Here is a 26113-nt window from a genome sequence, read left to right as displayed (position 1 = left end):
AAAATCCTTATTCCAACCTCTAAGAACTAAATATTCAAGGAGCCTAGAATATTAATTAGACAACTAATGCAAGCCCATTTTAAAAACAAAATCTCCCATAATCAGCTCCCCACCTCCCACCCAAAACTTGCAGTTTCAGAGCTGCACTGCAGAAGAGCACACTGGATTAATTATGCCAGACTGCAGCAATAACCTTGAATTAAAGCTGCAACCTTCTATTTTTAAGAAACAATTGCCTTTCTGGTTGATGAAACCTGTCGTCCCATCAGGTAACAGACGTGACCAGGAAAGAGAAAAGCGATAATGAGTCAATCCAAGCTGTTTGATACATTTCAGATCTTCCTCCCACCGAGCATAGCTGCCACAAGCTACATCAGCAGTCTGGTTCCTGAAAACTCGATCTCCTCCCTGATGGGTGAATGTGTCCCAGACATTAGGGCCTTTTCCATCTGCATCCCAGCCTCCTGATTAAAAAAGGAAACAGAATTTGGTTACACTTATGACATCAAGAAACATGTGCGGAATGTAAATATTTATCGTCAAAGACCACAGCAGGCTTCCAGGGGATATTAATACCTTGTACGATGCTTATATGTGTATGTGGAGGGGAAGAGGGGTGTGGAATAAAGGGAGGGAAGGATAATAGTGGAAACAGAACTGGATTTTGAGGCAGGAGAGACCAGGAATCAACTGTGAATTATATGGCCATGGACAAGTCATTTGCCCCATCCATTTCTTCTCTAAAAAGTGATCATAATATCTGTAGCAACTAACTCAAGTGTAGATCAAATAAGATACCCTGTAGAAAGTACTCTGAAAACCTTAAAATGTTCTATAACTATTAGATTTCATCATACATTCACATACTCATTATAATATCTATTATCTGTATCAGAAAATTATTCTGGTAGAGTATAGTGAATTTTGGTATGATGCTTTGCCATCCATGCTTCCAGTGGTCCACCAACTGACCCTATTACTTATAGGAGTCCCACCAGAGTATGGTGGAAAAGCCACTGGTGTCAGATACTAAATTCTAATCTCTTCTGGTCACTTAATATGAGTTTATGCTCTTCTTCCCCTATGGACTTCTGCATTTTCATTTGTAAAATGAGGTGATTGGGCTAAATGATAATAATTTACATGTATGAAGTTCTTTATATTTTACATTATTACTACATATAGATACATATACATATATGTGTGTGTGTGTATAAGAGCAAATTATCTAACCTCCCTGGGTCTGTTTTCTCATTTATAAATATGAGTATTAGACTCAGTGGATTCTGATGTCCCTTCTAGCTCTAAGTATATGATTCTATGATCCCCACAATAACTCTATAAATGCTATTATTATCGCTATTGTACATATGAAGAAACTAAGGGTCACACAGCTAGTAAGTGTGTGAGGCAGAACTCTGAGTCAGCCAGTCCATCTGTTGCGCCATATTGCTTCTGAAGATCATAAATGATCTTCAAAGACTCTCTCAATTGTAAATATGTTCTTTAATTCCCAATAATCAATTTGAAAATATGTCTGACCTATAAAGTCTCCCTGGAGGTATACTTAGCTCCTCACCAAAGCTGATAGAAATGATTAGCTTCTTCCTAGAAGTCCAAAAAAATATCCAGGGAGGGCCCTCATTTTCTCCCCATGGCTAGCAAGTCTTTTAGAGTTTCACTCCTCTACCTATTATATCCTAATATAGGGAAAAGGATGTTTGTATCTTAAGTCCCAGATTTACTTGTCTATCAATTTATCCTTATCTGAATTCCATCTGCAACATGCCCACTGTCTAGTTCTCCTACTTCTGCCTAAAAATCATCAAGAAGAATCCACTCACCCTTAAGAGGGCATATTAATTTATTAGGAAATTTCCTTATGTGGAACTGAAATATTCCTCACTGTAACTTCTATACATTGGTCCTACTCCTCCCTTCTAAGGCTGAGCAAAATAAAGATTATCCCTCTTACATAGAATAATTCTTCAAATAACTGAAGACAAATATCATAGTACCTATCATGTTTTCTCTTTTTTATTTCTTCCAGGCTAAACATCCTAGCTTTCTTGATTAATTGCCTAGATTCAGATGGTTTAATGTTCTCTCATCATTCTGGAGATTCTTTCCTGACGGTGGTATGATTTTTCCATCTTGTATATTGTATTTTCTGTGCTAAATGGGCAATTAGGTAGCACAATGAATAGCACCCCGGTCCTAGAGTCAGTTCAAACCTGGTTTACTACACTTACAGTGTGACCCTAGGCAAGTCATTTCACCCTATTTACCTCAGTTTAATCATCTATAAAATTACCCAGAGAGAGAAATGGCAAACTACTCAAGTATCTTTGGCAAGAAAACCCCAAAAGGAACCATAAAGTGTCAGACACATTGAAATGGCTCAACAACAGTACCAATTTAGATGATGATATTAATATTGTCTCTTTCTACAAAGGCCAATAAAGACCCAGTCTAGTCCCAGTAGACCAGATTCACAGTATGGAACCTAGAACTGACTTCCCATTTTCTCTGGAATTAAACAGAATTCCAGGCTTTACTAGTCTAAACAACTATTCTTTTGACTGGCTAGAAGTTGAGTAACCAAGGATGGTGGAGTTAAAGTCAAGTTTATTGAATATATCAGATCACTTTTGGACTTTCTGGTAAAAAGAGCTAGAGTATTCCCCATCTCTTTTTATCAATAACCTGAGCTGTCCATTTCCATTAGTCTCAGTTCTCAAATCTGTGAAATAGGGGTAATTCTACAAGTCTAACTCAAGGGGTTCTAATAATATCATCACCAATATTGTCATAAAAGATTTTGAAAACTATGACCCATTGACTATACACACCTCCATCCCAAGACAGAGATATGCAAAACCAAGGGGCAGATTTATATTCTATGTTTGAAAATATCTGATAAGATTACTGAATTAGTAAACATTTATTGAGAACCTGATATTTTTAATTGCTTTATTAGTAGTGACACAGATTCTTAGTAATCACAAAAATCTTTAAGATAACCCAAACTTGAAAATTCCTCTATTCCCTTGGAATTTGCCAGTCTGCTGAACAGGGTAAAACAACCTATATACTTGGCAAGCATTAACTCAATTGTTAGTCCTCCTTATTTTTCCCCCAGTGGCATGACTCTTTATTTTTTCTTTCATATTTTTCCAGCAATGGCAATACAATTCTAATAATCATTTTCTGACATTTGAGATCCATGTTGTCTCCCTCCCTTCCACCCCTCCCCAAGAAATCAGGTAATGTGATATGTTGTTTATATGCTATCATGCAACACATATTTCCTTCTTCATGTTGTGAAAGAAGATACATATCACTCACAGGAAAATGAAGAATGTTATGTTTCAATCAGCATTCAGACCCTTTCAGTTCCTTCTGTGGTAGGGGATAGCCTTTTTAATGCCATGAGTCCCTCAGAGTTGTTGTGGATCCTTGCTTTGCTGATAATAGTTAAATCATTCACAGTTGATCATCATACTTTAATGTTGTTCCTGTATACAGCATTCTCCTGGTTCTGCTCATTTCATTTGGCATCACTTCATTTAAGTCTTTCTACTTTTCTGTGATCTTCTTGTTTGTCATTTCTTATGGCATAATCATAATCCATTAAAAGCATATACCAAAACTTGTTCAGCCATTCCCTAATTGATGGACATCTCTAATATATCCAGTTCTTTGTCATCTCACACACACACACACGTACAAAAGCTCCTAGAAATATTTGTGTAAATCCTTTTCCCATATCTTTGGTCTCTTTGGGATATAGACCTAGGAGTGATATAACCTTTCTTGAAATAATCTCTGCCACTAATCATAGATTAAGTATGCCTAAATGTACATTAATACTTCCAAGGATGTATGATTTTTCATCACTATAGTCACTTAGCATAGTATCTAGTACATAGTAATAACTTAATAAATGTTCATTGACTGGGAGTAACTCGTTTCATGATTTGTTATGGCAAAAAAAAAAAAGATTACCTTATAACCAACTTCCTAGTGAATCCCTTTAGCTGAGTCTTTTGCCACTACACACATAACATTTTTCCTGCTTAGTTGGTCCTGCTAGAATATTCAGTTTATTCATTGTCATTGCCTTCAAGGACTCAGCCTTTTATAACTTAGCTGCTCCCTACCTTTCTAGTCATCTTACATCATATAACCACTCCACTACTCCCATTCCACTACTAACTACCACATTATACACTCCATCTATTAGCTTTGGGAATTTTCTATGGCTATCCCTTATAACTGGAATGTTCTCCTTTCCAACTTATCAACATCTTTCCTAAAATATGACTCTTAGAACTGAACATAATACTCAAAATATAATCTTGCCAAGACAAAGACTTAAATGGACCTTTTTCATCATGCCTCAGTTTAGTCAGGCTGAGACCTGCAATGATCTCATAGGATAGGTAAATAATGGAGAGAGGAAAGTTAGTTTAATCATTAGACAAAAAATAATCTCCCTCACAAAAAAAGAAAAATAATTTCCTAGGACAGTTAGTCATCTGGTATTATAGTGCCATTGATAAATATGTACAAAAATATCTCTATGAATATAATTTCAGCTCAAGTATCAACATCTATTAAGGGGATGAAGAGATAAAAAAAATCTAGAAGGACTTCAATAAGACCCTTCTCAAAAAATGACCATCAACTTTGATACTTAGAAACATTGAAGTCAAGGTATTCATAGAAGATCTGAGATGGAGACAACAAAAATTATAAAGGCATTTGGGGATTGATTCCCAAGTTAACTAAAGAAAGGGAAGATAACAAAGGCCTGGGGGGGGGGGGGGAATCCTGGGCTTATTAATAGCAAAAAGTTTCCTGAGAGAATATCAACAACTATGAACCCATATGCCTAATTGATAAGAATCACAATATATATATATATATATATATATATATATATATTCTTTGAGAATATTAATAGAGAACAGGTAAGTTTTTCTCAAAGAATAATCTAGAGTATACTACATCTTGACCATCACACAATTGGAAAGTCAATGAGAATGCAAAATGTTGCTGTTTCTTGTTGATTATAAAATTATAATTAAAGATTCTCTTCCAACAAGATGTATCTCAATAGGACTGTTTCAAGAATTTTTAAATGATGTTGGAGGGGATGTGGCAAAATTGGGACATTAATGCATTGCTGGTAAAGTTGTGAATCGATCCAACCATTCTGGAAGGCAATTTGGAACTATGCCCAAGGGATCTAAAAGACTGTCTGCCCTTTGATCCAGCCATAGCACTGCTGAATTTGTACCAGAAAGAGATAATAAGGAAAAAGACATGTACAAGAATATTCATAGCTGTGCTCTTTGTGGTGGCCAAAAATTGGAAAATGAGAGGATGCCCTTCAATTGGGGAATGGCTGAACAAATTGTGGTATATGTTGGTGATGGATTACTATTGTGCTCAAAGGAACAATAAAGTGGAGAATTCCATGTGAACTGGAACAACCTCCAGGAATTGATGCAGAGCAAAAGGAGCAGAACCAGGAGAACATTGTACACAGAGACTGATACATTGTGGTACAATTGAATGTAATGGACTTCTCTACTAGCAGCAATGCTACGATCCAGAACTACTTGGAGGGACTCATGAGAAAGAACACTATCGACATTCAGAGGAAGGACCAAGGGGATAGAAACACAGAAGAGAAACAACTGCTTGATCACATGGGTCTATGTTGATATGATTGGGGATGTAGACTCTAAATGATCACCCTAGTACAAATATCAATAATATGGAAATAAGTCTTGATCAATGACACACATTAAATCCAGTGGAATTGTGTGCTAGCTATGGGAGGGGTTTGAGGGGAAGGAAGGGAAAGAACATGAATCTTATAATCATGGAAAAATATTCTGAATCAACTAATTAAATAAAATTTAAAAAAAAGAATTGGGGGGGGGGAGTAGCTGGGTAGCTCAGTGGATTGAGAGTCAGGCGTGGAGATGGGAGGTCCTAGGTTCAAATGTGACCTCAGACACTTCCCAGCTGGTGACCCTAGGCAAGTCACTTAACCCCCATTGCCTAGACCTTACCACTCTTCTGCCTTGGAACCTATACACAGTACTGATTCCAAGATGGAAGGCAAGGGTTTAAAAAAAGAATTTTTAAATGAAATAAGAGAGATAATCTTGTTTGATTGGTCAGTGATTATAAATATCATGTGGAACTAAAGGCAGGAGGATTTATATTTTCCATAAATACAAAACTCTGTTTTTGAGTATTTCTGGCACAAAGTCCAAATTGAAGATGGATTCCCTATGGATGGTAAAGTCCTCTAGATTCACCTGTTTGTATATGGAATTGTGCTAAATGCATAAAGACCTAGGGCACTGCATAGACTCCTGGAAGAGATCCTTTTGGACTCAAAAGAATTTGGGTTAGGGTTAGTTTACTAGAATAACAAGAGATATTATTTCTCTACTTGTTTCTACGTAGGAAAAAAACAATAAAGAAATAATATCTATCGTTTAGACTGTCAAAAAGTTAAATGGATAATCTATAGCACTTATCTGTCAGGCAATTTTTCTTGGACAAACAGTACAAAGGAAAGGGACATCCCTGAATTAGACAGGTAAATGAATAAACTGAATTGGCTTTAAGAAATTACAAAGCTCTTTTCAATGATCCCAAATTTCTCCAAGAAACCAAGGCCTATCTTTTGAATTCCAGTATTCCATCAGTTCTCCACAGCTGTGAAACATACCACGGTTTCCAAAATATTTAAAGTGAGAATTACTCAAAGGTCAGTGAAACAATATATATTTGATAGTTGTGAGCAGACTACAACATATAATTAATATTTCTGAAGAATTAAAATATATTAGGGAAATGATAAAAAAATGACATGATCATATAGCAAGATCAATAAAAAACAGGTAGACAACCCTACTATTCCAATATCATTACACTATCCTTACGATATTAGGAGAGAGAAGAGAGGAAGGACCCTAGAACACCAGTCAACTCTCTTTGGCTTAATATGTATTTTGTATATTACAATGGACATACAATAATTTGTTTTTTATACAAATACATACATACATACAAATAAATACAAAATTATTGTATGTCCATTGTAATGATTAAATTGTAAAATGGTCCAACAGCATGAATAGGCAATCCCAGATGAAGAAATTAAAACTATCTTTAGTCATGGAAAAAATGTTCCAAATGATTATTAATTAGAGAAATGCAAATTAAAACAACTCTGAGGTACCACTTAACACCCACCAGGCTGGCTAATGTGACAAAACAGGAAAATGACAAATGTTGGAGGGGATATGGAAAAATCAGGAACACTATTGATGGAGCCGTGAACTGATATAAGTATTCTAGAGAGCAATCTGGAACCATACTCAAATAGTCATAAAACTACCCTTTGACCCACCAATACCATTATTAGGTCTATATTCCAGAGATTTAAAAAATAACCTACCTATACAAAATTATTTCTAACAATTCTTTTTGTATTGACAAAATTTGAAATTGGAATAAGAATGACTGAATAAATTGTGATATATGCTTCTAATGGAAAACTATTGTGCCTTAAGAAATGACAAATTGATTACAAAAAAACCTGGAAAGATTTATAGGAAATGATGCAAATAAAGTGAGCAGAACCAGAATAATGCTGTATACAATAACAAAAATAATGTCTAATAATCAACTGAGAATGACTTCAGTATTATCAACAAAGCAAAGATCCAGGATAACTCTAAGGACCATAGTAGGGGCAGAGTAGAAATACAAGTTGAAACACAGAATTTTTCACTTTATTTCCTCAATTAATTTTTTTTCTCTAGTATAAGCAATATGTGACTAGTCTCACAATATGATAAACATGGAAATACATATTATATGGTAACACATGTACAACCTGTATCATATTACTTGCCTCCTTGGGGAGTGGGGAGAGAGGGAGAGATCATGGATTACAAAATGTCAGAAAATAAATCTTGAAAATTGTATCAACATATAAGCTGGAAAAAAATAAATTTAAAGTAAATATTTTTTTTAAGTTATTAGATTGTAAGATCCTTGAACTCATTAGATTGTGAACTCCCTGATGTCAAGGACTGTCTTTTGTCTCTTTTTGTATCCTCACTACTTAGTATAGTGCCTGGTACATAGTATTACTTAGTAAATGTATATTAGTTTCGGATTAATCCTATAAAGTTGTGGAATGGTATGGATAAAGGTCACACAGAATAGACAGGAAAAATGGCTTTTTATACAAATCACTGCACATAATATTTATGTCAGTGAGATCCTAAGTCTTTTTTAGTATCTGACTTTGAGTAAGCATTGGGTCCTGTTATTTACTCATATTGAACTTACAGACCACTAAATCTCCCAAAATTTCTTCATTAACTATTCTCTAGACACATTTCCATTCCTTCCCCCTTCTTGTATAGTTAATTTTTAATTCAGATCTAGGAATTCTATTTATTACTATTAATTTTGTCCTTATTAAACAGTTCATTGTTCTAAGATCTTTTTGCATGTTTATCAAACAACTACAGTTCCTAGAACTCCATTGTGTACAATTCTTTTTGGAATGATTGCCTGGATTCTGAAAATCAGGGATCCCTGACTTTAAAGAGAGAGCAGAGGAGGGGAATGTTGTGCTTCAAAGGAAAGAGTGTTTTCTCCCTTAGCTTTTGTATTCCTGACTGTAGACTGATGATGCTGGTCTTTTCACTTACAGAAAGCAGTTTGTATTTCTCCCTTTCTACCATCTGCAAGAAGCCTTTCCTAACTCTCTCCAGGCTAGTGCCTTTCCCCTAGGATTATCCCTGATTTATCCTGTATATGTCTATTCATACCTCCTGTGTAAAGGAAATTTCATCCCCTCCCCATCCTGGACTGTCGACCTACTTCCCGCATCCCATTTTTGTGTGCCTGCATTGGGTGACTTGGGGGCAGGGAGAATAAGAGTGTGGTGAGAGGGCATCAGCTCTCAGACTTAAAGTGGAAAAATAGACTGTAAACCTATACCTATCTGCTTTCTTTATTTCAAGTGATTATTAATAAACACTATGGAAAATAAGAACCTGGAGTTGTTCATTTAAATCTAACACTCCCCCACTGAAGAATGAGCTCCTAAAGAATATATTGTTTTTTTTCACTTTTTATTTCCATCACTTAACACATACTCAGAATATAGTAGGCACTTAATAATGCTATTTGACTTGGTATTTGAATTTTCCTTTAGTAATCCCCTTTAGCTTCAAGTGTCTCCAATAGCCAACCCAGTCTAGGTATAAAAGTTATCCTTGGAGGTCAAAGATGAAGATGCAAAGTCTTTGAATGTGACGCCAGAGAACAAAACAGAAATGTGGTGCCAGCCTTATAGATGTATCCGCCTCAAAGAAAACATACTACCTCACCATAACAAATAATAAGCAGGTTAATTAAAACACACACACACAGAGATAGAGAGAGAGAGAGAGAGAGAGAGAGAGAGAGAGAGAGAGAGAGAGAGAGAGAGAGAGAGAGAGAGAGAGAGAGAGACAGACACGGAAAGCCCTGCATTAAATTATGAAACCTGAAATGAGCAGAACCAAGAGAACATTATCTACAGCAACAGAAATATTGTTTGAAGAATGACTCGTGTTTGTCTACCTCCAGAGAAAGAACTGATAAATAGAAACAAGCTAGATGTCGTTTTCTATATGAATATACTTTTTTTATGAAACGATGCCTTCTCTAGTGCAGGGAGGGGAGAGAGAAGGGAGATGCCTGGGAACTTTAATGTAACAAACAAATTAATTAATTGATTGATTAAAAAAAGAAACATGACCTAGAAAGCCTCAAACTGAACATAAATGCTTAATTGTTCTTGAGGGGAGTCAGTGAACACTCCCTGTTTTCCTTGTGAATGGAGGACCTGTCTGGCCAGAGTAGCTTGGTAAACCTCCAGAGATCTCACTAAACTTGCTTGCAAAATATCCACTTATGTCCTTGGCCTGAAGGGAGAGTGAACCTCCCAGGGCCATTCTAAAGCTAAATCCTGATGGGTTCTCCTTTCTCTGGGGCTTCCCTGGGCTCCTGTAAGGGAGAAAGTGAACTGAAGGCTGTGGGGAGTCTTATCTACACTCATCTGGGAAGATTTACCAGTTAGCTAGCCCCTTATTGTGGCTTCCAAGTTCAGAGAAGGCTGTTTATTGCTGGCTTATCTTGCCTCCTTGGGCTGTTTGGTTAATTTCTTAGTTGACTCTGCCAGAGACCTACAGAGCCTGTTTTCTTTAATCTCTATTATCCCTTCTACAACATTGTCCTAACTTAGATTACTCCTCACACACAATGCTGTCCTTCCCTGGGGTCATTGCCAAAATTCTTCAAAGCATGGCAGCTCTTCAGCTTTTGTTTTGGGAACACAGTTTCATCATTCTCTCCTACTGGCTGCTACCAGGCATTCCATTCTGTCTCCAGCTTATCTTTTCAGCATTATCTCATCCTTCCCCTCCCTTACTCTAAATTTCTCACTTTCCTAGGAGAACACCCCCATGCTTTCCTATTTTGTGCCTTTGCTTCTTCCCAGAAAGCCCTCTCCCATCACTGTCCATCCACGTCTACCTGTTCATTCTCTAGCCATCCTTAGATGGTCCAAATCAAAGTCAAAGGCCCCATGAAGATTTTTTTTTAAATGTCTTCGTTCTCATTTGAAAGCATAGCATTTTGCCATTCCAGACGCACTTATATTTTAAATACGTATCATGTTATACAACCCCGTCTGGAAACTCCTCTTGGATCAGAAGCTCCTTGGGAGAAAGATACTGCAGCTTATCCGTCTTTCTAATCTCCCCCAGCACCAACACAATGCATTCCACATCACGGGCACCCAATAAATATTTGCTGAGTGAATGAATGACTGTGTCCAAACTCCTATAATGACATGCCATTTCATAACAGAATTCTGCCGTAGCATCTAGCTTCATCCAAAAAAAAAAAAAGTGTTTCTGAATCACTGTGTAGTATAGAAATTAAAGGTCAAAATTAGGTTATCAGCTAGTTCTAGTCCATTGCCCGAACAGAGCTGGACCATCCGCTGGAGGCTATTCCAGGCAGGGTATATATATGAGTCTTATTAAATCTGTATTGCTATAAGGTTCATTATACTTGAAATGGTTAATTAGAAGAGTTAGGAGAATTTGAAATGTCACAGCAAGTTTCTCCAGGCCCACTGTCACGTTTCATGGTCCGTTACTGAACCCATTTAGATTAAGCTGAGACCCAATCTAAACAAACTGTTTCTGTGCCTCTTATCTCCCATCTCCTAGTTCTGTGCAAATACATCGGCACTGGGTGACTCAGGGAGATCTATTATGTCCTTGACACACTGTTCACAGCTAATAATTTTGAGTATTTCTTTGGGGCTTTGACTTTTTATTTTGGGGTGATGCAAAAGCAACAGTAAAGAGGAACAGCCAAATGAAAAACAACATAGAAGGAAGGCAAATACAACCTGGAATTCTCAGGGAAGCCTTGGGGGAGGGAGAGGCTGATTTCTAGTATATTTGACTTGAGATGTAATTTACCTTTATTTGCAGACATAAACCTTAGTTGTTTTGCTGTATTTCTGGGTTTAAAAATATTTATATGGGGTAGCTGGGTGGCACAGTGGATTGTGACCTAGGCCTGGAAATAGGAGGTCCAGGGTTCAAATCTGAATTCAGACACTTTCTAACTGTGTGAGCCTGGACAAGTCACTTAACCCCTATTGCCTAGCCCTTACTGCTCTTCTGCCTTGGAACCAATACATAGTGTTGGTAAGGAAAGGGTAGATAGATAGATAGATAGATAGATAGATAGATAGATAGATAGATAAGTAGACAGACAGATAGATAGATAGATAGATAGATAGATAGATAGATAGATAGATAGATAGATAGATGATAGATAGATAAGTAGATAGACAGATAGATAAGTAGATAGACAGACAGACAGACAGATAGATAGATAGATAGATAGATAGATAAGTAGATAGACAGATAAGTAGATAGATAGATAGATAAGTAGATAGATAGATGATAGATAGATAGATAGATAGATAGACAGATAAGTAGATAGACAGATAGATAGATAGATAAGTAGATAGATAGACAGACAGATAGATAGATAGATAGATAGATAGATAGATAGATAGATAGATAGATAGATAAGTAGATAGATAGATAAGTAGATAGATAGACAGACAGATAGATAGATAGATAGATAGATAGATAGATAGATAGATAGATAGACAGACAGACAGACAGATAGATAGATAGATAGATAGATAGATAGATAGATAGATAGATAGATAGGTAGGTAGGTAGGTAGGTAGGTAGGTAGGTAGGGAGGGAGGGAGGGAGGTAGGTAGGTAGATAAGTATATAGACAGACAGATAGATAAGTAGATAGACAGACAGACCGATAGATAAGTAGATAGACAGACAGACACAGACGGATAGATAGATAGATAGATAGATAGATAGATAGATAGATAGATAGATAGATAGATAGATAGAAACAATATTGTAGAATGATCATCTGTGAAAGACTTGGCTACTCTCAGCAATACAATGATCCAGGACCATTATGAAGGATTTATGATAAAGAATGCTATCCACTTCCAGAGACCGAACTGCTGGAGTCAGAATGCAGATCAAACCATATGAGTTTTCACTTTAGATTATTTGGGGGTTGGGTTTTATATAATAACTCCCTTACAACAATGAACAATATGGAAATAGGTTTTGCATGATGATACATGTATAACCCAGATCAAATTGCTCAAGAGCTCTGGGAAAGGGAAGGGAAGAGAGGAAGGGAGACATGTGGATCATGTAACTTGAGAAAACTTATGTGGAAAATTGCTATTATGTGTAATTGGTAAAATAAAATCTCTTTATAAAAAAATTTAAATAAAGCATATAAGGAATTTTAATTATATATATATATATATGAAACACTTAGACTAAAGCAGATGTTTGGTTTCAATGACATAGGTCAGGCTCACTGGCTAACACCCAAAATGATATTGATGCACCATCAAAATTTAAAATAATGTTTATATTATTTATTTATTCATAAATATATATAGCACCTATCACAAAGTATCTGGAACATTGTACAAAAGGTTTACATAAATTTCCCTGTCTGTTCTCTAGGCTATTTGGCACACTCTGGCAAGACAAAAAATATTCAATAATACTTTTGAATGACAAATCGTCTTTTATGCAAACATCTCTAAGTGCTTTTTTTTCCCCTTCATTAACAATGCTTTTTCCATTTTATTCATTTGTAAGACCAGGAAACAAATTGACTTTCCTCAATGCCCTGCAATGAATTGTTGACATTAGAGATTAGCACACTGGGGTCTCAGTCCCCAGTCCTAACTAGAAGGGGTAAAAATTATGAAAACATTTTCCAGGTGTTAATGCTTTTGACCTGCACTAAATATTTTTAACTGAGCCTATTAAATAAGGCATCATCTTTATAAATGTTGTAATGCATCCAGTTGGATTTTATAACTTTTGTTTTCAATTTGCCTAAGGCCTGCCATTGTTTTCCAAGCCCTAAAAATGACCTATTTTAATTGAATTCTCTTCCCAACACTTAAAATTTCACTGTCTAATCAAACCCAGTTTCTAAATAGAAATTAAAGTTGAATCATAAAAAAAAAATGTTTAAACAACAGCCTCATTCAGACTAACATCATGGTTACAGCCATACTGTCAAATAAAGTGACAAGGAGAAAGCTTATAAAGTTATTTTGTGATATGAGGTAGCTCTCTTTCAATTCACTAAGTTCAAGCAAGAGGGCACTGAATTTTGACTTAAATTATCTAGTTGCCAAATTATTACAATACTCTCTGTTTTACTCTGGTTATGTAGATCTGCAGGAATATATCATTTGGGGTTATTGACATTAATAGCTCTCAGTCTATGGGCATATCTCCAGTTCTGGAGCCTCACTTTGCTCATCAGTAAAACTGGGATAATAACGCGGTTCATTCCTTATTTGGAAGAGGACCAATGGCATCTTAGGGTGATGTCTTGACTGGTTGGATTTAATAAAGATGGAGTTGCACAATGTTTTCAGACTTAGCATCTATCTCACGAGACAATTTTGAGGATCTAATGAAATCTCCAGCAAATGTAAACTATTTTCCAAACCCTAAAGAACTATTAAATGCTTACTATTATTACCAAGCTGCTATAAAAACTGTCGGCATATTCACTCCAACAGTGAGGGTACAAGAAGACTTGTATATTTGCTTCACTTGGTCTGGATTTGGAAAACAAAATGGCATAATGTTCTCAGATGATAGGCTATCCAGATATAGCTATCTGGCCCACAATTTCTAGGGGTTTTGTGGTTTTATGTTGAAGCAGAAAAAGGTGAGTTTAAACTTCTCACAAAGATATCAATCTTGAAAAGATCAGGTAAGGCAAACAGAGGAGTTGGAATCATCCTGAAATCAGAAGTTAGATACACTCATGGATATTCATCAGTCACTCTAGCTGTCTCTACCTTCTGGTCCCTCCCCCCATCTCCTCTGGGTAAAGTAGCTGATATAACTAGCATAATCAATTCTTTAGATCAATTAATAACATATCCTCTTGATTCAGTTCATATCTATATACAAGGAACTACCAACTCAGGCAATTAAGGTTGTTTTTTTTTCCTATCTGTCACATTGGACAAGTGGCCAAGAAAATGATTGATGACTGAGTAGTTTATTCAATTAAGTCGTTAAAATATCCAAAACTTTATTTAGTCTTCTAATTTGAGAAGACGTTGAGGCTACTTACTATTGACTTAATATGAATGATCTAATGGAGCTGCTTCAAAATGGAACAGTATGTATATATAAATACAATTTGTATCTCACAAATATCTCAAAAAATAGCTCTAATCAGGAACTTACAGAAACTTCTTAAATGTCAGAAAAGAACTTCCTGATTGCAAAAAATCAATTTCCAATTATTTAACATTTCCTTTATTATTCTTGCCTATCCTGAAATGAATCATTTTAAGATTCATGATGTTGTTCAATATCTTCTGGGCTAGAAACGAAGTATAGAGAGTGAGTGAGAAAGACTGTGGCAATGAAAGTCTGTGACATGCAGCATAAAGCAAGAAAGTAGGGATTAAAGAGGTTTGCTTTATAACTTTCCCATACTTAGCTCACATATCTACACAGGTAACCATCATGTCCAGATGGACTGGAAGTGACCTTCCTCAAACTAGATTAAGACTCATTTCCTCTGTTAAATTCTACCCCCACACACACACAAACTATTCCAGATTGCAATATTATTTTCTTATTTTGTTGTATAGACCACTCCTTTTGGTTCTTCATAATATGCTGACTTATATTGTTAATAATAATGATAGCAGTTAATAATAATAGCAGCTAGCATCTAGAGTGCTTTAAGTTTCCCTAAGCTCTTTAGAAATATTAGATCAATTGACTTTCACAATAATTCCAGTAGACAGGTTTTATTATAACCTCCATCTTCTAAATGAGAAAACTCAGACAGACAGAAGTTAAGTGACTTTCCAGGGGTCACATAGTTAGATCATGAGGCCACATTTTAATTCAGATCTTCCTGACTTCCCAGGTCAGTGCTCTATCTACTACATCAATGTCATTGATTTAATTGTATATATGTCTTTCTTCTCCAGTTCAATAATAAGTTTCTTGTAGATAAGAAGTATGTCTTATACATCTTTTCTATTTCTCCCATGATGCTGGACAAATAGTAAGCATTCAGTGGATGTTTGGTGAACCGAATTAAATTATTTTCTTCAAGGGAAGCCACTAAAATCACTAAAAAGAAAGAAACCCCTTGTGTATCAGTATGCCCTCCAGAATTATCTTCAATAGTTCCAGGACCCAGAAGTGTAGACATTTCTTTCACTACTGTGGATCATGAACCTCTTATGCTTTAGTGGATGATATGATGAGTTGCTATGTATGACTAAATAATTTATCAGATGGTCAGCCCCTTAGTGATTAATCTTTGTGAATTTAGCTAAGCTGATTTGTAGATGCTAGACATAGAGCATGGATAATCTGGAATCATAAGTGAAGCCTCCTCTGCTTGGCAGGACCTACAGAGCTTACACTCTATTGGCAGAGTCTACAAAAATCATAGCTCCATAGGATTTGAGAGTTGAACTCAACAGTTAAGCTCAACAGTTATCCAGTCCCACATAAACATGAAAATAATTCCCACTAGAATATACTTCACAAGTAGTCATTCAGGCTCAGCTTGAAAATCAATAAATAGAGGAAAACTAACCATTTCTTTTTTTTTTCCCTAGATTCTTACCTTTCTTCTTAGAATCAATACTATGCATTGGTTCCAGGACAGAAGAGCAGTAAAGGACAGGCAACTGGGGTTAGGTGCCTTTCCCAGAATCACACAGGTAGGAAGTGTCTGAGGTCAGAATTGAACCTAGGACCTCCCATCTCTGAGGCTGGATCTCTATCCACTGAGCCACCTAGATGCTCTAAAACCACCACTTCTTAAAGCAACCCATTACACTTTTGGACATTTGTAATCATAAGGAATTTTTTTCTGACATTAAGTCTAAATTGGTGGCTTCCCAACTTCTACTCATTGTTCCCAGTTCTACTCTCTCTGGCCAATCAGAGTCAATTTAATCACTCTCTCACATGACATCCTTTCAATTACTTGAAAACTATTATCATGTTCCCCAAGTCTTCTATATAGAACAAACATCTCCAGTTTCTTCAATTAATCCTCATATGAATGGACTCAATGCCTTTCCCATCCTAGTTCCTCTCCTCTAGATACTCTTCACTTTATCAATGTCTTCTTAAACTGCTGTACCCAGAACTGAACACAATACTCTGATGAGGTTTGAAAAAAAATACAAGTACAGAGCCAACTCCCTCTTCTGAGAAACTACGCCTTTAATAAAGAAGCCAAAGATCACATAAGATTTTTTATGGCTTCCACATCACACTGTGGTCTCATGGAGTTTGAACTCTACTAAATCTCACAACCATTTTTTATAACAACCACTTTCTAAGCATGCCTCTTCCATTTTGTACTTGTGAAGTTCATTTTTTCTACTTGAGCACATTCATCCCTATTGAATTTTGACCTAATTGATCTAATTGATCAAGATCCTTCTAGAGTCTGACTCTTTTCTACTGTGTTAGCTATCCCTCCTAATTTTGTGCCATCTAAATTTAATGAGTATAAGCTCTTTTCATATATCCAAGTCACTGATAAATACACACACACACACACAGATATATGTTTGATAGCCCAGAGACAATCAATGATCCCTAGGTACACTCCACCACTTTTTCATTACATCAGGAAAATCACAGTCATGTTTCATTTCACTCCATCCTCTCTGGTCACTTTGTTTAAGCTCTAAGGTGTGAATAGTAATATAAAAAAAAAAACTAAAAATCCGAAGTCTCTACTCATACGGACCTTACAAATTCATTGTAATTTTAGCATCTGATTTTATATTAACCCACATTCTGAACAAAGGTCACATCTCCTTCTATACTTTGACCAAATAAAACTAGATTTATTGCCGAATCATCTCAACTCCTTTCTGCTTTATGCTGTGTAGACAAAGTCTTTTAATCACTCTCTCACATAACATCCATTCAATTTCTTGAAAACAATTATCGTGTTCCCCAAGTCTTCTCTACAGAATAAACATCTCCAGTTTCTTCGGTTAATCCTCATATGAAGGGACTCAGTGCAAACAAAGGTCATGTCTCCTTCTATACTTAGACCAAATAAAACAAGATTATTGCCAAATCATCTCTACTCCTTTCTACTTTATGCTGTCTAGACAAAGTTGGTCTGTTAAAGACGCCCCCTTAACATAAACTCTGATGTATATCACTTACTTGAGCCCCAGATCTAGTCTTAGATAATAATTTATAAGATACATGAAGTGGTTATGGTCCATCAGTTGAAAAATTAGCTTTTTCAAAGATCCCCAAATAGGCATCTGTATGATGGACTATAATGACTCTAAAGAACGATTACTGTCTTTAGAGTAAATAATGTACATTTTTAAAACTCCCCAAGCAGATATTTAAATGATAATTCATGGCTGTTGCCTTTTGTTGGTGATGGTTTTTTAGGGGGGAAAATCTTCATAGGCATTCCCTTACTTACAAATGCTACACTCTGATAGTTCATTAATAAGTAAGTTGTTCAGAATTCAGAAAATACTGTTACAAAAGGTTCCCTGACTACCCCTCAAATGCTCTTTAAACTCATTAATGTATCTGGGGTTTAATGCTAATAGATCTAAACCTAGATGATATTTATAACAACATTTCTATAGGAAAAGTATGGTGAATTCAAGCTTGGTATCCCAGAGGTTTATCTACTTTATCTTTTTTATTAAATATATATATATACATCTACTTAAATGAAGACTCCTTTTCCAGTTCAGTCACTCCTCCTGGTGCTCCAAGTTGGAGAACAATGTTGCCACCACTGGTTATAGTTCTTGAATTATTTCCTCAGTCTAGACTCATGAGACTTCCACAAATTTGGTATTATAACCTGGAAATTGCCATTACTCTTTTCCTTATGTCTTTTTTTACATGTCAATACAATCTTTTCCCAATCATTTCCTGACATTTTGCCATCCATGTTCTCTCTCTCCCTCCCACCATTCCCCCCTCTCAAGGATGGCAGGTAATATGATATAGATTATACATGTGCTATCATGTAATACATAATTCCACATTCATCATGTTGTGGAGAAAAGACACATATCACTTAAACAAGAAAAAAATTCATGAAAGAGATAAAGTGAAAAATGGTATGCTTCAATCTACATTCTGACTCTATCATTTCTTTCTATGATGGAAAGTGCTTTTTTTTTTTACCCCCAAGACTGCTTTATGGAATCCTCTTCAGGATATATAATCTATAGCCAGTATTTTAAATAGGCAAAGGGTTCCCCTTTGTTAAAGACAACTTAAAAGTAAGGATATTTACAACTCTGAAATCATAAAAAGGCAAAACAAAGAATTATTTTCTATTAATTATTAAAAATAAAAATATATTTCAATCTAGTGTCAATGGGAGGGAAGGTGAGGTATAACATACTGTAATGTAGTTCAACTTCATGTAGTATGTAGTCAATCCGTGCTAAGAAAGGAGATCAGTGGTTTTAATCATCTAAAAGAACAGGTGGTTTTACATTTATTACATTGGGCTTTAATACATTTTATAATAAATTTTTAATTAACTGTGCTGGTAAAGGGCAATGACTCCAAGTAAGAATCACTGCTTATCTCTTTTGCTGGCTGGACCCACCAGCTGATGTTCAGGTTTCATGGTCTCATTTGGGGCAGGGGGATTTAATTTCCTAAATATTATCTCTCAGATATCATCTTCAACAAGGCACTAACTATCCCAGCTAGATGTTGCAGTGGATAGAGTGCTGGACCTGAAGTCAGAAAGACCTGAGTTCAAATCTGAATGCTGCATGATCCTGAGCACACCACTTACCCTCTGTCTGTTTCAATTTCCCATTCTGTACTCTTCCTATGGTCATTGTGAGAATTAAAAGAAATAAAATTTGTAAAGTGCTTTACAAAACTTACAATCCTAAATAAATTCTATCTAGTATTATTTTTATTGTTGTTATCATCATCATCATCCTAGGGGGGAGGGAAAGCAGTTATTTTATTCTAAAAAAATGTTCTCCAAAGGATAACATTGTGCACAGTAACAGCAATATTATCTGAGAAGTTCGCAATGACGTGGGACAATTCTGAAAGACTTAAGAGGGGGAATGCTATCATCTCCAGAGAAAAATATTGTTGAGTCAGATGGATGCAGATCAAAGCATACTGTCTTTCACAGCAGCAATGTATTTATGGTTTTATTTTAGGGTTTTGGTTTTGTATGAGTGTGCTCTCTCAACAGTGACTAATATGGAAGTATGTTATGCGTGATAATACATGTATGGTCCAGATCAAATTGTTTAACATCTCTGAATAGGTAGATGGGGGGAGAAGAAAGGAAGGGAGCCAGTTTGAATCTTTTAATTTTGAAAAATACATGTTTGAAATTACTGTTACATGTAATTAGGAAAATAAAATATCTTTGAGTTTAAAAAAAAATTTCACCCATGGATTTTGGCGCATGCATAGTACAAACACAAACTAGCTTATCATAGAATCACAGAATTATAAGAGTTTAAAGGAAACTCAGAAGTCAGGGAGTCCAAGACAGCTGAAAAGAATCCCTTTCCAGTATTCTCACCAATTGGTTATCCAGTCTTTACTTGAAGATCTTTCATGTGGAAGAATCCATTGCTTTCAAAGACAGCCAGTTCCGCTTTGGAGCAATCCAAATTATTAAGGATTCCCTTTATTGCATCCACTTCTCTACAAAATCTACCTGCTGCTCCTAATTTGTCCTTTTTTGGACCAAGGAAAGCAAGGTGTATACCCCTTCCCTGCCTTTCAAAGACAACTATAATATTTCTTTTATAAGTCACTTTAACTCACTTAATTCAATTAAATAAAAAATATTGGGCTAAATTAGGACAACTAGGTGCCACAGTGGATAGACCCTTGGACCTGGAGTCAGGAAGACTCATCTTCCCTGATTCCAAACCCCAGACACTTATCACTTGTCTGAGCCTGGGAACTTAACTTTGCCTCAGCTTCCTCATCTGTAAAGTGAACTGCAAAAGGAAATTGCAATTCACTCTAATGTCTTTGCCATGAAAACCCCAAAATGTCACAAAGACAAAAACAGAAACAACCAAACAACATTAGACTAAATATCTCTAATCCTTTTAACTGATCTTCAACTGGCATGATCTCAAGATTACTGACCAGACTGGTCAGATGTAACCTAACAAGAATTAAGGTCCTCCAGACCTGGGAAATGAGAAGTATGTTTTGATGGAGGTAAAGAAGGACTTGGAAGCAGGGAGTTCTGTGCAATGAGGGCAGAAAAGTCTAGGGCAGGAAAGAATGGCCTGGGTAGAAAACCTAGAAAGAAAACCAATAAAGAAGAGTAGCACTAAAGAGGAACCTCATGGCACTCACTAATGTGTCTAGGACTAAACTAATCCTACATCCAATAATATCAGGATAACTGAGGAAGTGACATTGATCCACTTTCCAGCTTTGTACACCATTATTCCTTTTCATATACTTTAAGCTCTTGACAAATTGGACTGCTCCTCATCCCCACAAACATATCCAGCCTCTTTTCTCTCACCTGGAACAGCCTACTCCAGCATCTCTCCATCCTTCATCATTTAGCTCCAGTGCTACCTTTTCTGGAAAGCTTTCATCTCCCTACATCAGAAATTACATTTCCTTCCCTGGGACTCAGTTACTACCTTATTAGCAGGACTTGGGCAAAGCAGCAGATATTTGTACCAAGCCTCAGCACAGAGTGAGTCCAAATCTCATTCCGTGTAACAGAAGGTAGAGATTTTCTAGGTTACAATTTTAGTTAGTAGATATCTGGTTCTTCCTGTAGGACCAGGGATCAGGAATAACTGACTCTTGGGTCACAGATCCTGATAGTAATATCTAAGCCTCCATTTCATTTTCTCCATCTTCTAGAGGTGCAGACAGTCAGACCAGAGTGATACAGTATTTTTCTTTGTTCCCACATAATACAATGTACTTTCTCCCTCTACCTTGGTCCTATTCCAGAGGATACAACTAATTTTGATCTGAGGCACAAGACAGGGATGCATAGCCAACCTTTTCATCAATGAACACATCCCTTATTAGCTCAGGCAAGATTAATCTAAAAACATTTTTGGTTCTCTCAGCTTTTTCCTCTCCAATATGTAGCTCTGAACTTCTAGGTCCATCATCCCCCAGTCAACTCAGTTGTGTGTGTGTGTGTGTGTGTGTGTGTGTGTGTGTGTGTGTGTGTGTGTGTGTGTTAGTGGGGGTGGGGGAGAATGATGGAATTACATAAATCCTTAAATAACTTTTTTTGTAACTGTTTCTTTGCTCCCTCATAATCTTGGCTTGACCATTTCCTCTGTTGAGCTAAGTCAGACTAAAGAGAACTTTGTGGGGAAATGGGGGCAGATACCCACAAGTATAAATCCAGGAGGAGAAAGCCCCACCAAATAAAAAATCAATAACCCTCTGTATACATGTTTCCCCTCTGTATTCCTGCATGGCTTTGCAAAAAAGTTCCCATATCTCTATCACTCACAAAGCCCTTATTCAGTTTTCTTGACTGTTAATTCATTTACTGCCTGGTGTATTACAGACTCTCTACTTTGTTTCTTTTCTACATAAGCAGGTTAGCTGTTTGCACAAAGGATTATTACAGAGAAGTCATCTATCTCTTCAAGGACTAGGACTTACTGAAGAGGGGAGAAGGACATACTGTGAATTGCATCCTGCCAGATCCAGTAAACAGACTGAGCTTGCAAATTGTTGGGGACCTGGGCATTAAGTCCTTACTTAACCTTGAGAACAGTTCTGCCCCAGTACTTCTAGCTCAGGCAGTATGCATGCGTGTCCTTCTGGCTGAGACCCCTCTATTATTTTTTTCAGGAACTTAGGTTACTTTCTATTATAGTTATTTATACATAAATTATCTCCTCTACTACCTTTTTGCTCCATGACAGTAAGGGCAATCATGTCTTACTTGTCTCTATATCAATTTCATAAAGAGTTTTGCAACCAGTAAGTGCTTAATACCTTGGTTTTTTATTTGATAACAGCTTAAAGCAGAGTTTCTTAAATTGAGGTCTATGAATCTAATTTTTTATATTTTGATAACTACATTCCAATATGATTTTATGTGATTGTTTTATGCATTTCTGAAATACATAAATAGGTTTTCTACTCTATTCTGAGGGGGTCCATGAACTTGGATATGAAAAAGCTCAACTTTATTTTTATTATCTAGCTGAATTTAGTATTTCCTTCCATTATTAATATTGGGAGAAAACAAGATTCTGAGAAGGGGTCTATAGCTTTCATCAGTATTCTAAGGAGATCCACGACACAAAAAAAGGTTAGGAATCCCTGTCTTGGAGATAGGTAAAAAGGAAAGATAGCCTAGTATATAACTTTCTCATCTGTAGCTGCCAGAGCAGTGAGTGGAAGAGAAAGTAAAGAATGATTACAGGCACAAGCACCTTTCTTGGCACAGGGAGGAAAGATTTAGGAAAGAGAAAGGTGCTGAGGGAGATGTTCCTGAATTACAGCTTATTACCTCAAACTCCTTAAAAGAAATCAGAACCATCATTTGGGTATTTAAGAAGCAAGTAAATTGCCCTAGCTAGGGTAAGGGTAAATGTGAACTCCAAAAAACATAGGGACCATATAAATATCCCTTAAATTAACTAATCCTTCAAACAGTGAAGCCTCAAACCATCCCACTCACTGTGGGAACAGATCTGCCTCCTGAAGCTAGGTTGTGAATGGGTAATGGAAGTAGCAGAGAGTAAAGATGTCCACAGGACATCTTTATATACTTTATATACAAGTATATACTTGTGCCCTGCACTGAGGAGGACCTTCATTTGGAGGAAGGGTGATCACTAGTCAAAGATGCTGTAGTCAAGATATGTGTTCTGAATAGAGGATGGATTTTTTTTAATTTTTAGAGAAAGAGTTTTTGTAGTTGGCTTCTAATTCGTGGTTCAGTGATTCTTTGATTACCCAATGACACTATAAAGTTTGGAAAGTTTATTTTACAGTGGATAGAGCTGGTGTTGGAATTAAGAAACCCTCAGAACAAATCCTTCCACAGACGTAACACTAGCTGTGCAACTTCTCAGTGCTCTATAAGTGGCAGAAAAGATGCTGGTGATAAGGGTTGGGAGAGGCAGCTCCTTATTGGGAACTCTATATAATGATGATATCACAGCTGTTCCTCCCCAGGCCTCAAAAAAAAAAAAATCTCCTTGTAATGTTGATCAACTTGATTGCCACAGACACATCTGAAAGTACTTGAATTCCAGAGACATTGACTCCCCTGCTTACACTGACATGTTTCAGCTTTGTGGCTAAACATCATTCCTCTTTAAATAATGGTCTCCTGCAACACTGTTTTCCTAAATGACATTCTTTTCTAGAACCCAGGAGATTTCTTCAAAAGTAACTCCAAGTTTACTTTCTTTGTTACTCACCATCTCTACTTTGGAATAAAATAAGATGAGGATATACACATACATATATAAGTAAAGTTTATAGTTTGTTTTTCCCTTTGTGTTTTGACTCTCCCTAGGTTAGGCATCAAGATCACATTTGTGTAATAGAAGAAATTTGATAGGACTCTTTCAAAGAATACAAAAGCAAAAAAAGCAATCCTACTCAAAATAAGTTTATATTCTAATAAATTACATGAGTCGGAACCTAAAAAAGGAAGAAATAATCATAAAGTATGATCATATGAAATAAACAAGGGCAATCTATGGGAGATTTATGTTATTTTCTTTTTTTGACAAGGTTATTAAACTAGTAGATTAAGGGCTTGTGGTAGATATAGCTTATCAAGATTTTTAAAAGATCTTGATGAATTGTCTCTTGCTATTTTTGTAGGAAATACAGAGTTTTGCTTACTTAGGGACCATACATTTTGGTCCCAAAAAGAATGAGTTAAAAAGATAATTCTAAGCAACTGGGAATTTGTATTGTTTTATCCCCTGAAGTCACCAGCAGTTATCAGCATACAAGAGTTGCAGTATTGAGACTTCTGTATCATATATTTGCTTCTATGCAGAATGACCTACTAAAGAGGACAACTAAATGCCACATTGTTATATGCCTAACCTTGCATCTGGCCATAAATGGAGAGAAAAGTCAAATTAGAAGAGTTAACATGAGAATGTTTCTTTTAAATATTGTATGTAAGTTACTCATGGCATTCACAAGTATTATTTATATTTTCCTGCCTGCCTCTTAGCTTAACAAATATTCTTTTATAGTTTTTATGATGTTCTTTACAACTGACCTAAAATATATAATTTTCCTCCTGCTTACACCTTTTATTTATTATTTACTTAGATTAATATCAATTCTTTCTTATATAAAGAACATTCACAACATCTTAAAATTCATAAATAGTAAAGCACTTAGAAAGAGAAGCAAAGGGACTATGAATAAAGAGACTTTTTCAGTCCATTTTTCCCACTCTTAGTCATACTATTCTCCTGTGCCCTCTCTATGATCCAATAAAGCTAAGATTTTTCATTGCCCTTTGGTTTCATTCCATTCTCCCCCTTCTCACTTTCTAGCTTTCTTTGATCCTTCTGTTTCTTGCTTTATGCCATTAGAATTTAAGCTTAGGGGAAAGGATTGTCTTTCATTTCACTTGTTATTTGTATTTTCACCTCTTAGCCTCATACCTTGTGCTTAATAAATGCTTGTTGGCTTGACTTAATGATTTTGCCCATAACATCTCCCATGTATAAAAGAAAGGAAAAGAAAGAAGCATTTATATATCACTCTAATCACTTTAAAAATATTATCTCATTTGATCTTTACAACAAGCCTGGGAGGTAGGTGCCATTATAAATCCCCATTTTGTACTTGAGGAAACTGAGGCAAATAGTGACTTGCCCAGAGTCACATAGCTAGTGACTCAGTTCAGAATTGAACTCAGGTCTTCCTGACTCCAAGCCCAGGATCAGTTCATATCGGATGGAGAAGGGGAACATTCCAGCAGTCTTCAAGTATTCTGAAGGCCATGATATAGAAAGGGAGTTGGCATTGTTCTATTTGGCCTCAAATAGCAGAATGGGAGGGGGGGCAGCTAGAAATTTCAGAGTTAGATTTTGGCTTGATGTTAAAACTTCTGTCTTCATATCCTAACAATTCAAGTATTCTGAAAGCTGCCAGGGCTGCTTTGGGAGGTTCTCCAGGCCACAAGAGGAACCAACTGGATTAGATAAACTCTGAGGTCCCTTCTGAGATTTTATGATTTTATGAATGGATCCTCCAAAAGTCAGGTACCTGCTGCTCCAGGAGTTCTTTGCTTATTTCCCTCAGCCCTGGTCTAATGTGATTCTTCCCTCCTAATCTCTT

The 26113-nt window shown here is 36.2% G+C and overlaps 1 protein-coding gene across 1 annotated transcript in view; it reads right to left on the bottom strand.

Annotated features, from left to right (window-relative positions):
- Positions 1-26113, bottom strand: part of LOC100013732 (cytosolic beta-glucosidase) — a 134202-nt gene that overhangs the window by 105399 nt on the left and 2690 nt on the right. Inside the window, exon 2 of the mRNA XM_007496658.3 lies at positions 237-464. Within this exon, the coding sequence (XP_007496720.1) occupies positions 237-464 (228 nt within the window). The remainder of the gene's footprint in view (positions 1-236; positions 465-26113) is intronic.

This window comes from Monodelphis domestica, chromosome 6 (assembly GCF_027887165.1).
Source record: "Monodelphis domestica isolate mMonDom1 chromosome 6, mMonDom1.pri, whole genome shotgun sequence".
Classification (NCBI taxonomy): domain Eukaryota; kingdom Metazoa; phylum Chordata; class Mammalia; order Didelphimorphia; family Didelphidae; genus Monodelphis; species Monodelphis domestica.
Note: the sequence above shows the minus strand (reverse complement) of the source record. Positions and strands in the feature narration are given on the sequence as shown.